This window comes from Lissotriton vulgaris, chromosome 7 (assembly GCF_964263255.1).
Source record: "Lissotriton vulgaris chromosome 7, aLisVul1.2, whole genome shotgun sequence".
Lineage (NCBI taxonomy): Eukaryota > Metazoa > Chordata > Amphibia > Caudata > Salamandridae > Lissotriton > Lissotriton vulgaris.
Genome location: NC_141695.1, coordinates 209526368 through 209542385, shown reverse-complemented (window position 1 = coordinate 209542385; position 16018 = coordinate 209526368). Strand labels below are relative to the sequence as shown.

The 16018-nt window shown below is 45.1% G+C and overlaps 1 protein-coding gene across 1 annotated transcript; it reads right to left on the bottom strand.

Annotated features, from left to right (window-relative positions):
- Positions 1-6089: 6089 nt before the first annotated feature.
- Positions 6090-14780, bottom strand: LOC147701215 (uncharacterized). The gene is made up of 2 exons (XM_086928600.1): positions 14049-14780; positions 6090-6573 (listed from the first exon to the last, which is right to left on the bottom strand). The coding sequence occupies exons 1-2, from the start codon at positions 14658-14660 to the stop codon at positions 6394-6396; spliced, it is 792 nt and encodes a 263-aa protein (XP_086784726.1). The 5' UTR covers positions 14661-14780; the 3' UTR covers positions 6090-6393.
- Positions 14781-16018: the final 1238 nt, after the last annotated feature.

Sequence of the window (16018 nt, the reverse complement as noted above, 5' to 3'; positions counted from 1 at the left end):
CATCTCTCTGAGGCAGAGGCTCTGAAGCTCAAGCGTTGTTGGGTGGGTCATGTTATTTGCTCTCCCACGGTAACCAGGAAGAATGGTGTTGTGATTTTGTTGCATAAAAGCTAAATGTCTCTTCAATTTCTCATGAATGTGATGTTGATGGTCATTGGGTTATTGTTACACTGCTCATAGACAATATTCCTCTCACCCTTTTTAATGTGTATGCCCCTACTGGGATCGGCAGGTCCTTTTGGCCCTCTATTTCTACTAAGTTGTCCTCCCTCTCTGGGGATTACATACTTCTCGGAGGAGATTGTAATCAGGGTGTTGACCCCTTCCTTGATCGACATTCAAAAGTCAATTTTGTCTCCTCTAGGATGCACACTCAATTTGTAAATACTTTTCAAATCAATGCTTTGGTAGATATTTGGAGTTTGTGTAATCCTGGCCTTAGAGAGTACAGGTTTTTTTCCCCTCCTCATCAATCCCAGTTCCGCATTGACCATATCTTGCTTAGTAAATCCCTGTCCCAACACGCTATTCGCTCTGAAATTGGCTCCATTCTGCTCTCCGACCATGCTCCGGTTTTTTGTGGACCTTGACCTACTCCCATTTTCTCCCCACTCTGGCAGATGGAGCTTTAACAATGCTCTGCGTTTGGAACCCACTTTTTGTTCTGAATTTAATGCCTTTGCCACTGATTCTTTATTACTGAAATTTTTGTGGAACGGTAAGCGCCCTCAGATAGCTCTTGCCTCCTTACGTAAGGACAAGGCTCATTCTGGAGTACGCTTTTCTGACTTTAGAGAGTATCATCGAGCCTTCTCTTTGAAACAATCAACCCGCTGGTTTTCTTCTGACCTTCCTCATTATCCTCCTGTCTGGTTGAGTATGGAATCTTCCTTTATTTCCCCTTTTACCTTTTGGGAATTCTTGTCCTTTACATCTTCTTCTGCTCTCCTTCGTTCGCCTGTTATTTCTCACTCTCGTAATCTCCTTCTACCCTACTTATCTTCATCTTACCACTCCCTCCTTTCCATCCACGAACAATTCACTTCTCAAAATTTGCAATCGCACCATCTTTTGGAAGACCTGGTACTCTCGAGGAATATGCTTTATCTATCAATTGGTTTCTAATGATACTCCTCTCTCCTTCCATGACCTTCAATCCTCTTTCTCACTACCCAGTCCTGATCTTATATCTTCGCTCCTTACCATCTTTCAATGATGTTCCTTTGGAACGTAAACCCACTTCTTTATTATTGGAGGCCTCTCCTTCTGCCTCTGCTCTGTATAACTCTTTCCGTTATACCAATGATAGACTAAAGTCTAGAATCGAGACTGCTTGGGAATCGGATCTTTCTCAGGATTGGCCGGTACCTTTTTGGGATAAAATTTGGACTAAACTTCATAAGACCTCTAGAGCTGCTAATACTACCCAAACTTTATATTTCATTTATAACAGAACTTTATTTACTCCACTTGCTCTATCCTGTTTTTCATCAGATACTCCCTCTACTTTTTGGTCATGCTCCTGTCCCTCTGCAGATCTCAAACACATGCTGTTTGATTGTCCTCCTATTTCCCAGTTCTGGCAGCTAGTTTGGAAACAAATCCAAAAGATTTTCCAGTTTCAGGTTTCCTTTTCCCCTTCACAAGTTTTTCTAGGCTCCCTTTCACCGGAACTTCCTCAATCCCCCCATCACTACCTATTACTTGACCTTTTAATAGCTGTGGCTTTCCATACCATTACTTCTAACTGGAAACATGCTGCAAGTATCTCCTACCAATCTCCTACCAATCTTGGTGGAATGCGGTCTGCTTTCATCATCGACTAGATACCAATTATGTGTCCCCCATCTCCCTGGCAATTAAACGTGACCTGATTTTGCTTCCTTTGGTAACATATCTTTCTTCCTCTGCTCCTGTACATGCCTCTCCAGATTCTAGCACAGTTGAAGTACGCAAACCCCCATGATTTTCTTATTGCCTTATTGTGGTAATTTTAAAGTTTTATTACACTGTACTGTAACTTTCATTCGTATTCATATGATATGTTCATGATTCCTCATGCTTGCTACGCTTGCCTTTCATGAGAATTTTTAATGTATTGCTTATTTCATTTCTGTATTTATTGTAATTACTACTTTCCCCTTTCCCTCCCTCCCCTCCCCTTCTTTATTTCTTCAATAAAATCAAACTAAAAAAAAAGAATATTGAACTATCCCTCAAAAGTAAAAGAACAACTAAAAAACAAAGAAAGGAATGCATGTTGATTTATTGTGAATGAGGGGACACTCCTATTCCTTTTTCCATTACTTTTAAACCGAGGAACAGAACGTCCAAACCCTGTTGGAGTGCTACAGCCACACAAAACCTAGGGTATTCCAACAACAGGAAGAGAGCGTTGGACCTTGTATCCTACCATCATAATCTGGTTGCTGATAGGTTCTTAACAACGGTTCTTAGATTTGGATTTCCAGTGTAATAGTGTTCAGCATGTGTCGGTGAGGAGTCCCGTGCTGTTAAAGTGAAGAATCTTGTGGCTGGCGGATTACACTATTCAATATACCAAAAACGGTAAGGATGGTTTGAGGGTATGAAGACGATGCACTGCAGTGATATCTCTTAGACTTTAATTTGTATTTTGTTATAAATGTAAAGCTCACAATGTTTGGTGATTAGTTTATTGTGCTAAAATAATGCAACTACAATCAATGAAACAGAAAATAAAAATATGCAAAAGGCAATTCTGGTACAAATATTGCTCTTCAGACATAACTTTATAAATACAAGATTTAATATATATACATATAGTTTCAGAATTTTATAGCAAACTAGAAAAGATTAATATGTCCTGCATGAGGATGAAGTAAACACAGATGACATCAGTGAAAAGTGAGGGCTATTTTCAACCTCAGAGACTTCGCAGCTGTGAACATTAAAATTACTTTTACACCACGGTGATGTCACAGAATGGTGCAGACTCTTTCCTCTGCATTCACTTACTTTAAAAAGGACCTACCAGTGTAGAGAAAAAAGACAGTTCTCTTTACCCGATACTTCATCTCTAACAATCAACAACCATAGGTATTCCAGATTGTTCCTTTGTTTGATGACATCTTCTTGCTGTTTGAGATCTCTTGCTGCATCATTCACAAGATATGTTCTGTTGCCCACAGGCAGCAGGAGACACCTAGAAGGAAGCCCTCCATCGGACTAGGTATTACCATGCACGACGGAGTGCCTCCACGCCCTCAAATAATGAGACCAACAAGCAGTGGCACATCAATGGCCAAGCCACTGATGAGCTCAGTCTGGCATTTTATTCAGTCAGACTAGACATGGTTTACTCCGTTTCCTTATTTTTGAAAGGTGTGAGGGTGAACATTTATGGAGTAGTTAAGAGAAGAAATGTCACTCTTGGATGCTGGATTGTGTCACTTTGCATAGGGGAGGTGTTACATGGCTGAAGCATGGACTTTCCTGTGCATCCTCCCATGTATTTTGATGCAAACAAAAGTCTGTAAATCTGGTTTTATGCAAAAATGGTGTACCTACCCGAAGCTGGTGTAAAGAAGAGAAATATCTTTATCTCTCCTTGCTTTTGTATTAACCTTGCCTTCTATCTCATGTTCACATTGTGCAATTCTCAAGTATTTAAAGTAAGAGAGCCCCTTTTAATACCTAAAGGTATTGTTTTTAACTATTCTTGTAGAAGGATGACACTAATAGACAAATAGAAACCTGAAACTCCACCTTCAGCAAAGGCTTTTTATGGTGATTTCCCATGTACCTCAGGGTCTGACCATATTTATTTATTTATTTATTTATTTATTGTGAAGCTTATAGAGCGCGCGGCTACCTCCGGCGGGGGTGTCCCGGCGCTAGGACTACCTATTTTTCACAGAGAGGGTTGCCAAGTTCATATCCGTCTGTCAGAGAGCAGAGCTGCAAAGATCTTGCTGATTAGTGCTTAGAAAACAGACATGTTTTCAGTTTGCGGCAAAAGATTTGTTCAGATTCGGAGAACCTAAGGTCTACTGGCAGGCTATTCCAGAGCTTGGCGGCCGTCACGGTGAAAGTTCTGCCGCCAGTACGCGAGAGCCTGAATCTGGGGACGATCAAAAGGTGAAGACTGTTGGATCTCAGATGCCTTACTGACGAGGATATCCTAAGCCTTTTGCTCAAATAGCCAGGGCCAGTGCCATTAATTGCCCTGAAGGTCAGGATCAGAACCTTGAAGTCAATGCGACGTGCAATGGGAAGCCAATGCAGCTCTTCACGGTATGCTCTGACCGAGTTGCGGGGAGGGATGTTACCAATAAGCCTTGCTGCCGCGTTTTGGACAATTTGAAGACGGTCAATAAGATATTGGGGGGCACCGGCATAAAGGCTGTTGGCATAATCAAGGTGTGCCGTGATAAGTGCCTGGACCACAGTTTTTCGAGATGACTGGGGGAGATAGGGAAAGATCTTCCTGATCATACGCAGTTTAGTAAAACAGGCTGCCGCAACTTTATTGACTTGGGTTTTCCCAGATAAGGTGTTGTCAAATATGAAGCCAAGGTTGCGGGCAGATTGCACTGGTATGGGTGGAGGGTTGAGGACAGTGGGCCACCATAAAGTTGCTGGAGGAGTAGATTTCTGACTGAAAAAGAGAACCTCTGTTTTATCAGTGTTGAGGGCAAGATGGTTCGCAGCCATCCAGGTACAAATGTTGCCGAGGCAGTTTCGAAAGTTGGAGAAGAGGGAGTCAGAATGGTCTCTAAATGAAAAAACAAGCTGTGTATCATCAGCATAAGAGACCACCCTGACTCCACACGCCTCAACTACCTCGGCAAGGGGGGCCAGATAAACATTAAATAATAACGGGCTCAAAGCTGAGCCTTGAGGCACACCACACAAGAGGGGTTTGTCTTCAGATTGATATGGGGGAAGCAAAACCCTTTGAGTCCGCCCGGACAGGAAGGATTTGATCCATGCAAGGACTGTGCCATCGATCCCCAGTTGTTGCAGTCGAGCTGTAAGAATGACATGGGAGACCGTGTCGAATGCAGCGGATAGGTCGAGGAGGACCAACATGGCCTCCTCACCCCTATCCACTGATTCCCTGATTGTCTCGGAGACTTCCAGCAGCGCAGTCTCCGTGCTGTAACCGGTCCGAAAACCGGATTGAGAATCATGAAGCAGCTTGTTTGTCTCCAAAAACTGGGCCAGTTGTTGCTGAACCACTTTCTCCAGCACCTTAGCAGGTTTAGGTAAGAGCGAGATGGGACGGTAGCTGCAGAATTGGGAGGGGTCAGCATTAGGTTTCTTCAAGAAGGGAAGTAGCCTGGCGTGTTTCCAAACTGAAGGAAATAGACCCTGGGTCAGGGAGGAATTCCAGATGGAAAGGAGGGGATTAATAAGAACGGGGGCGAGATTGCCCATCACTTTGGCTGGTACTGGGTCTAAAGGTGAGCCAGACTTGACTTTATGAAGTAGTGATAGGGCTGAATCAAATGTTAACTCGCTAAAGGAGTTAAAGGAGCAATGTGTGGGGTGAGAAGCATCTGAAGATGTGTGGGGGGAGACCGAAACAAAAGAGGAGGCGAGTTTAACGATTTTGTCCTGAAAGAAGTCGGAAAGTCCATTGCATAGGTCTTGGGTGGGAATGCATTGTGTCTTAGTGGCCGTAGGGGTAACAAAATCCTTTACAATAGTGAAGAGGGTTTTGGAAGAGTTCTGAGACTTTTGAATGAGGTTTGAAAAATGGGTTCTCATTGCGGAGCGTTTGAGTGTTTGGAATTTGTTAAGAGCAGATTTATATGCCAGTTTTGCCACTGGATCATAGTTCTGGCGCCATTTGCGTTCCAGCCTTTTGCATTTACTCTTTTCCTCCCGTAGTAGAGGGGAGAACCAAGGGGCCGAAGGACGAGATCTGGCAGACGCTAGGGGAGTGAGAGGGGCAATGGCGTCCAGGGCAGAGGTGAGGGCAGAATTGTATCTTGCTGTTTCCTTATCCAGATCTTCCGACTGATTAAATTTATACTGAAATTGGGAATTAATGGCCTCACAGGTAACCTTGGGCCATTTACGACCACTATCTCTATTACATAGTCTATGCTTGTGAGTGTACCAAGAGAGACTCCATCGCTCTATTTGGACATGGAACGAGGAGAGACACCGACATTGTATTAAGAAATGATGTCTGTGCAATGTCTGCATGTACATTAAAAACCTATAAATAGCTGCTGAGAATGGTTCCTGAGAAGGTAGATGTGGACATTTAGGGCCTTATTTATGATGCCCTGCAAAAGCTTTGTGCCTCAGTTGTGTCACTTTTTGTGACACATTGGTGGCGTAAAACATGCGCCCTGTTGCACCCTATTTACAAAGTGACGCAATGTTTTCTGCTCTGTGTCAGCCGTAATAATGGTTGTAGATCTGGTCTCTGACGTAGATGCTCACATATATAACATATGCCACCCAGGCAACTGTAATAGCGATTCCGACCCCAAGAGCAACATTGTTGAGCGTCAGCGCTGTGCGGGAGTTCTTGCGAGCCTGAGTAGCGTCCCCCATGATATTGGCGTCGCGTGTCTGCAAGACAGAAAAGACCATGATACGGTTAGAAACAGACACTGGGGGCTGGGCCTGTTACACATGCATTCTGCCTCTTTTCAGGTACTTTCACAGATCTACCAGGAATCAGAAGTCCTCCTACTTACTGAATAGAAATTATGAACTACTAAGGTAACATGTATTTCACCAGACTGCTGAAAAAATATTAAAGACACTAGAACATGGGACACTTTGGCAATGTGTAAAAATTATCACTCAAAAGAGTTTGTTTTGTCTCGCACAACCATCCCACCTCCAAAGAGTGCCATTCTCCCCAAGGTTAGGGTGACATCAAATGCTACTAGATGTAATCCAGTTAGCGCCTGGTGCAAAATATTGAAGCAGGTGTCTGATAGGTACCCGGCTCCTCCTTTCCCAAACACTTTATAACTGAAACAGTATGCCGCCTCTGATGAGCTCTAACACACATCAACCAACCTGCCAACATCCACCTTCCTCCAAACAATGCAGGGGCATAGCTAATATTGGTGCAGCAGGTCCAGTGGCACCAGGACCGCATAAGACCGGATCGCGGCTGTATTTTACAATGACAACATCAGATCAATAGGCTACGTCCCTTGCTTGCAGCAGGGCCCTTGGCCTCCTTGCTATGTTGATGAAACAGTGCACTCTCTCCTAAAGCAAGCGTAATGCACCGTCGGATATGTGTAGGCAATGAATGACTTTGCACCACAAAATCTAGAAAATTGTGTTGAAAGACAACACCTCCACAACCTGAGCGTGCCTGCATCTAACATGTAAATACAAATTCTATTTCACTTACTCAGGAATAGAAAAAAGAGGGACTTCTGCAAAACGTTCATATAACTGATAGTAATCAAACTGATGACTATTCACCCTTAAAATAATCCGAAAAATAACTGCCTTCGCCCTCCTCCAACTTTGTAAGGTTCATAAGACTGGGGAGGAGCTGCAGATGATAAGGTTTTTGATAGACCAATGATTCCAGGTCCTCAGTTTCAGAGAATTCAGTTTTTTAAAGCAGGATGTTCAGGAAACTATTGGACTTGGTTGCTTAGGCCCATACACATGTGGAAATAAACCTATTACTTACTGGGAATCTGCAATACTGTACTTGGTAAACACATATCAGTATTGCCTGGGAGCAGGGCAACTGCTGAACAGAGACGGGCAGTTACAATGACGCACTAGACTCTTCACTCTGTGAATGGTCAATGCCAGATTTCACAGGGATCTACCTTGTTATATGTATTTCTTTAATTATCTTGGAAATTGCTGGCTTGTGGCAGAAGTCAATTCCTGCATGTATGACAATAAGGCCCTCATCATGAGCGACCCGATTAATTACGATATGTGTGGTAACTCCTGTTAATGCACATATTGCAACAAGCAATTTTTTGATAAATATTGTCAATTAGAACCTGCAAATATTTAACAGGGATAAATGGCTGGTGTTTACTTTCACCAAAATCTGCCTGTTATTCCCCAAAAAGTAATAATTGGTTGATCTTTAAAACACCAGATAAATTCTGATTCAGGGGTGTTGGGTTTTATTGGTGTAATAAATATCACACTAATTACAGGGCTGCTAATAATGAGGGATTCAATACTTTTCTATTAGCTTAATAGATCTCCCCTCCTTCACCCACTCGCTCTCTATCTGACTGAAGGGCATCACCTTGTGCAGCTGATGTGAGCTTGTTTTAATGTTAACAGTTTTTTAAAAGTCTGAAAAGCCTCAATTCTCTCCAATTCCTTTAGGTCTAGGTTTTATAATGGTCAATTCAATGCGTTTATAGTGCATGATGTTGGTGACTTTCCACAAGTATCCTTAAAGTACAAAGTGATTAAAAGATATAAGTGATATGCAAGGCAAGACGCTTCGGTGAGGTAACGGCCACTCTGCGTTACGCTTGTAACACAGAGTTCCAACAAAACTACCACAACTGCCATGTGGTGGAGTTTTTTGTCATGTGCGGCTGGCCAATGTTAAGTTGCTGAGCAAGAATTTGAATCCCCACGCTGGATTTTCTGGAGCTAGAATACCATCCGGTGAAATTTTCTCAATCCTGGCACTTGGTCGGTTGCAACGGTTCACTTTGAGATGCTGTAGTTTAAGTAGTAAATGTACTAGCAGAAAGAAGGCGCACCATATGGCGTGCTGCATGGTGCCGTTCACACTGATTTTACAGCACAAATTCCTTCCGCTCACTGAACTCCATGGAATCTTACAGAGTTTTTATGTAACTCCGCGCAATCCCGTGAAGTGAAGCTCCACGAGCTAAGCCCACTCCTAATATATTTGTGAAGGCTGGGCTTGAGGAAGCTTTCCTGATGCAAGTCACTACTCCGACAATAACAGTTGCTCAGACTTTGTAAGATCTAACAATGTATGTGAATGTCTAATGATCACAAAAATAGCAACAGAGTAAGAGGACCGGGAGAGGGCACACATATTCCCATGGGAAGACTGGGTTCTCCTACATGGTAGAGAGGAGCTGCGGCAAGCAGCTCAGTCCAGTCTTACAAACAGCGGATTGCTGGTTTTGCTAGACTTGTCACATGGACCTAAATCCTGCCCTGTGGCACTGGGTACTGTGTCAATCATGAGAACTCAAAGCCCACCATACCCCATTTAAAAACAGCTAGAGAAATTCTGAGGGCCCATTTTAAAGATTTTCTATCAAATTGAAAATCTTGCTGAGTTGTATAACATTAGATTAAAGCCCAAATTTATGAAAAAGGGTCACCTAATGCAGAGCTGATTAAGTATGGACATTATCCTCCTCTGGATGTTTTATGTAACCTAATTTATTTGTGTCAATCTATTTGTTGCTGCAAGAGCTGACACCACTGAATCAAGATGTGTGTGAGCTGCAGACAAACTGTCCAGTTGATGACGTTAGCTTCTATTCGTTCTAGGCTGTAGTCCGAATGGCTCTACCAATGCTCTGCGATTGGCTTTGAATCCTAACGTTTCAATGAATGACAAGTCACTTGGTTTCACCCATCACCCCAACCTCACCTTCAAGGAACACATTACAAAAAACAAAGATCATCTGGTTCCAGCCCTCTCTTCAAAAGTGAAAGTATTTCTTTCAGCAACTGTTAATGTTAATGTTAATGCTAAAAGATTTCTAAAACGCATGGCTGCCTGTAAGCGTCCCAGTGCTGACAGAAGTACAGGCGAGATCAAGAGAAAGAAGTTACAGGAACAGTCAGGTCTTTAGAGATTTTCGGAATGACAACAGATTGGGTTGGGCCCGGAGATCAGGGGGGAGAGAGTTCCATAATTTGGAAGCGTTATAAGAAAAACGCCGGCCTCCTGATCACGCCTTCTTGATCCTAGGTGGCAGGGTTAGGTAGGCATTAGAGGATCGGAGGGTTCTGGAGGTGATGTAGGGAGTGACAAGGTCTTTGAGGATAGGGGGAGCTTTCCCGTTGAGAATTTTGTGAGTTAGGCAAAGCGCCTTAAACTGCACTATTTCCAGGACGGGCAACCAATGCAATGCTCTGACGGCCGGTTTGGCCGAGCAGCGGCTCTTGGTGTTGGTAAGAATCCGTGCGGCGGCATTTTGCACTACCTGGAGTTTAGTTGTCACTTTCCACGGTGCGCCAAGATACAGGGCGTTCCCGTAGTCCAGCCTGGACAGGATAAGGCCCTGGACCAGGAGTTTTCTCGACTGAAAAGAGAGCAACGGGAGGATCTGGTGGTTGACCGTGTCGAAGGCCGAGCTTAGATCCAGAAAGATCACTGCCACTGATCCTCCTGCATCATTGATCTTCCTGGCCTCTTCGACCACCGTCACCATCGCTGTTTCAGTACCCTGGCCAGGGCGAAAGCCTGTCTGAGAAGGTTTAAGTAGTTCATTGGATTCCAGGTAATTGGACAGCTGGCCGTTAATACATTTTTCAGTCATCTTGCTGATGCACGGAAGGAGAGAGATAGGCCTAAAATTAGTTAGATTAAGGGGGTCTAGGTTGAGTTTTTTAAGTAGGGCCCTGACCATCGCCTTCTTCCAGCTAGGGGGTACCGTTCCGTCTGCTAGAGAGGCATTGATCAAATTTACCATCGGAGCAAGAATGGTAGGTGCTACCTGTTTTAAGATTTTAACAGGGGCAGGGTCACACGGGGAGCCACTCTTGAGTGATTGGAGGATAGGGGACAGAATGTCCTCACTGATAAGAGTGAACATGTCAAGTCCCGTATTGAGGTTCTGGGCCTGAATTAGGGACAGAGATGAGGGGTCTGTAAGGGTAAGCGGGGGAAGTTGCTGAAGGATATTTTGAATCTTTTGGTCAAAGTAGGTGGCCAACTCATTGCAGTGATTGTCCGAGAGGTCATTCATGCATATAGGCTCCGGGGTTTTTAGGAGTTTTTTTACAATTTGAAAAGTCTCTCTAGACGAGCAGGATGCAGCACTCATTTTTTCCTGGAAAAAAGCTGTTTTTCACCTGTCACGTTTCTGCCGGTTGCTGTCTACCCGCTTGCCTGGTGGGTGGAGCTGGACCACTACAATTGTTGTGTGGCTGCTAAACTGTCCCAGGGCCCCTGGTGGGCAATAGATAAGGACTCCTGAGAGGGAGTCACACGGGGACATTAAAATGGTAAAGTGCACATTTTCACAGTCCAAAAGGGGGCTGTCATGAAATCTACATGCAAGATGGTCTTTGTAAATGATAGCTATCCCTCCTCCCCTTCCCTTAACTCAGTCCAAATGTTGCACAAGGAAGCCAGGAGGCAGCGCTTGTACAATACCTGAATCGGAATCTGGAGCGAGCCATGTTTCAGTAAGAAGCAGAATCTTTAATTGATGCTCTTCTAGTAGCATATGAATTTCTTGAGCGTGTTTGGGCAGGGATCTGCAATTTATCAAGGCCATGTTAATGATCGTCTGGGAAGCATGACTAGTCTTCGCCGGGATGATTTTAAATGGGCAGTGAGGGCAATGGGTGCAAGAGCTCTCACCTCTAATGGTATGGGTATATGAAGGCTGAAGGGGCTGGTTTAGTTGGAACAGGGATTCTCTGGAGTATGATAACTTTGTCTGGAGAGAGGACTCCATGGTACCTACCCCTCGGCCTGTCCTGGCGCGTACGGGCGCAGACGGGCTTACCTCTGGCGCACCTCCGGCACGCCAAAGGCGTGCCCGCTGCGCTCGTCCGCTGCGCGTCCGGCGGGGAGTGAGCATTTTGTAGTGCGAGGGCCTAAATCGCCCACAACACTAGAGCGCCGACCGAACCTTCCCAAAATGGCGCCTGCAAAAGCACTGTTTTGTCTGCCTAGTCCCGCGGTCCAGGAGACCCTAAATCGGCCACCAGTGGAGCGTGAGACCTCAGAGGAGTCAAGATGAAAGTTGGCAGTAAGAACTGGGTAATTTTAATAACTGTGTCCAACTCACACAGCATTCTTGATAAATAAAACAAAGTTACAAAAGGCACAAGAAATTACAGTTCTAGCAAAGTTTTTAAATATAGCCTAGGCTCCCGGCTTCCGTCTCAGGAGTCGCGAGTATCTGTCAATAAATTTTGACTGTTAGCCCACCCTATATGTAGTGCGAGGGCCTAAATCGCCCACAACACTAGAGCGCCGACCGAACCTTCCCAAAATGGCGCCTGCGAAAGCGCTGTTTTGCCTGCCTAGTCCCGCGGTCCAGGAGACCCTAAATCTGCCACCAGTGGAGCATGAGACCTCGGAGGAGCCACGAGGAAGTTGGCGGTAAGAACTTGGTAATTTTAATAACTGTGTCCAACTCACACAGCGTTCGTGATAATTAAAACAAAGTTACAAAAGGCACAAGAAATTACAGTTCTAGCAAAGTTTTAAAATATAGCCCTAGGCTCCCGGCTTCCGCCTCAGGAGTTGCGAGTATCTGTCAATAAATTTTGACTGTTAGCCCGCCCTATATGTAGTGCGAGGGCCTAAATCGCCAACAACACTGGAGCGCCGACCGAACCTTCCCAAAATGGCGCCTGCGAAAGCGCTGTTTTGCCTGCCTAGTCCCGCGGTCCAGGAGACCCTAAATCGGCCACCAGTGGAGCGTGAGACCTCGGAGGAGTCACGAGGAAGTTGGCGGTAAGAACTGGGTAATTTTAATAACTGTGTCCAACTCACACAGCGTTCGTGATAAATAAAACAAAGTTACAAAAGGCACAAGAAATTACAGTTCTAGCAAAGTTTTAAAATATAGCCCTAGGCTCCCGGCTTCCGCCTCAGGAGTCGCGAGTATCTGTCAAACTGATGCCAAACTGATTTAGGAACTGCTGTTCAGGCCCTCGCATCTGGATGGTCGAAAAACCCTACTCCTTAAAAGTGTGCTACACGCCACAGCACATCTTATTCAGGACCTGAAGAAACATGACCACATCTCCCCCAGCCTGATGGAGGCCTATTGGCTTCCCTTGCTGAACCACACAATCTTCAAAACCAGCTGTGTGCCCCCGGGATGTCGGCTCCTGGGCTGTGTTATCCTGATATTACGGAGTACAGATGAATAAGTTGCGGCCGGCCCAAGGGGTTGTAGGCCAGACGCTGTGTACAAGGTTAAAGGTACAATAAAGGTCTTTTTAAAAAAAAAACTGCTGCATCATTTATAAAGCTATTATGTCTAGCACCCCCAATTATCTACAAACACGCTCACCATCTCTGGTGGTTGAGACACCCACATCCGGGACAACATCAAACTGCAGACTAGGAAGTGTAAAAACGAATAAACAAGAGAGCAGATGCTTTCCATCTATTCACCCTGAATCTGGAACAACATCATCGTATCTGTAAGGACCACTCCTTCTCTAATTTAGGAAAGTGTTCAAGACTCACCTCTTTACTTCTCAAGTCACTAAGCATCTTCCCCGATTACTCTGTGGCTCTTTGACCCTGTACACGGCTGCACTGCCTTTTGGCTATGCTTGTGCTATAGAAACACCATATACACAGATACATACAAATCACTGATCAATATCTCACCCATGCCTGTAAAAACCCTCAATGCATTGCATGTCGCTTTACAATCCCTGTGCACAATTCAGGTTTTACACCATCTTGCATTCCCCAAGAGGATTTGCATTTTTCAAGATATTGTGTTTCTGTTGTGTTATTTTATGCAACGGTGTAATGGTCACAAATATGCCAATCAGCATTATTCATAACAAAACAATAGTTCTTGTTTATTTATTTGGTACAGCTAACTATCATTGGCAAAGCCAATAGGTTTGGCTTGCTTCAGTATGCATGTTTGGATGCAATAACAGAAAACTCAGAGGAAGCACCCAAATATTGGAGAGGTGGCACTCTGTGTGATGCACAGGATTTTAGTTTACAAGTTTTATGCCACACTCCTAATTACACAAGTCAATCCTCTTGGAGATGATCCTAGTTAAGCTTCTTTTGGGCCACACCCCTTTGGGGACCTCTGTCCACCTTTTTTTATCCCACTTTAAGCACAGAGGGAGATCATTGTTTACACTCTTACTTTCATGGAGTAGATAAGAGCCCCGATTCCGATGGGCAGGCAGCAGCAGAGCATTGTGAATATCGAGTAGACCAGGTAGTCCCTCTCGTAGGTACGCGGCGGGGCCACAATTACCGTTGGCTGGGTCGTCACCACCGCGCTGTGCCCATAGGGGTAACCTGAATTGTAGGGTGGGCTGTAATACCCCTTATTGACACCAGCCATGGGTCCAGCTCCAGCTCTATACACTGTGGGATATCCAGGCATGGCTCCAGCTTCACACACTGTGGGATATCCAGGCATGGGTCCAGCTTCAGACACAGTGGGATATCCAGGCATCGGCCCAGCTTCACACACTGTGGGATATCCAGGCATGGGTCCAGCTTCACACACTGTGGGATATCCAGGCATGGGTCCAGCTTCACACACTGTGGGATATCCAGGCATGGGCCCAGCTTCAGACACTGTGGGATATCCAGGCATCGGCCCAGCTTCACACACTGTGGGATATCCAGGCATGGGTCCAGCTTCACACACTGTGGGATATCCAGGCATGGGTCCAGCTCCATATACTGGGGGATATCCAGGGTTGAATGAGGGGGGAAGCTCTTTGGAAGGATGTGGGGTGCTCATGTTGACGTTAGAGTGCTCCCCTTTCAGTCTAGGTTTGTGTTTTCTCGTTTGTCTTCTTGGCTGTTATGCTGGCCTCTTCTCTTAGCTCTCTGTCTTATGTCCCTACTGACAGACTGCCAGTCCGAGATCCATAGGGCATGTGTTAGTCTTTATATAGAACCCATGCAGGAAACTCCTGTGTTATTTTAAACCCCCCCTCTTTCATAACACATAGCAACACCTGGTTGGAGCGTGAGTATCGTGAAAGGCGTGTGCTGGGATGGTCTGGTTTTCACACTGTGTGAGGACTGAGCCCTGCCACACCCAGGCTGCAGGATTTTCCCGTGGGCTCTCCAGGAACTGCTGTGCGATTTTAATTTAAAGCCTCCCTCACCCTTTGTTTAATCTTCCTTCACAGGTTTAGTTTCACACGGACAGGTGTTTCTGGTGCGAGTTTAGAACACGTGCAGACTGGGAGCAGTGCAGAAAAAAGTGTCTTATGTCACAGGCTGCATGCGGCAGGGGCAGTGCTACTGAGTTCACCACTACACGCAATCTGCCCAAATATCTTACCTGTAGAGACCTCTCTACCCCACCAAGGAGTCCCTGCCTATTTCAACCACAACCTTTTTTTGGCTCCCTCTTCTTCTCTGGGGTGTGTTATTTCAGAAGCCCATGTTCTGGTGTCAACATGGGCTTCAATTGGAATTCTCAATGGTATGTTATCAAGCCCATTATCGCCGCTTTAGCTGCAGTTTTCTGCCGCTAAATTGGCGATAATTTTAACGCTGTGCTTGATAATATGCCCCTGAGTTATTTCCGCTGTATCATTAGCCTCTCCCCTATTCGTTTAATTGCCTCATTCAGTATCTGGACTCTCTTTCTCCTTTATGCTCCCTTCACTTCATTTTATTTCATGAGGTATCTTTGCTGTCTCTTTAATTCCATGTGCTGTAATAGTTTATCCGTTTATCCAGTAACTTGTGTTGTATCTTTCAATTTCTTTCTTACCACATGAAGGGGGCCCATTTTCTTTGCGCTCCTGAGAGCAGTGCTTAATTTGTAAAAAAAACATAAGTGCCAGGGCCTTTGTTCAGGTCACCCCAGCCAGCACCGCAAATGACAGAAACAACACAACTACTAACCATCCCACTCCTACAAGTGCGACAATTCAGACTATTCCAGTTGCACCCCACCCAAGTGGGCTTCCAGCAGTGGGTGGAGTGCAAGCTCTCAGGGAGCTGGAGGGACTTTGGGGGTACTGGTGGGCTACCGCAGGCCCTAAACCCACCCACCTCAAGGCGGCCAGTGCGTAGGTGCTCTCTTGGATGGCGGCCCTCTCCTTGAGGTATATGTTGAGAGACAACCTTGGCGTCCTC

Excerpts from the sequence above, each read along its gene's own strand:
- LOC147701215 (XM_086928600.1), bottom strand. The coding sequence starts at position 14,660 with ATGAGCACCCCACATCCTTCCAAAGAGCTTCCCCCCTCATTCAACCCT. Across the intron at positions 6,574-14,048 it reads CTCTTATCTACTCCATGAAA|ACACGCGACGCCAATATCAT; the intron begins GTAAGAGTGTAA and ends TCTGTCTTGCAG.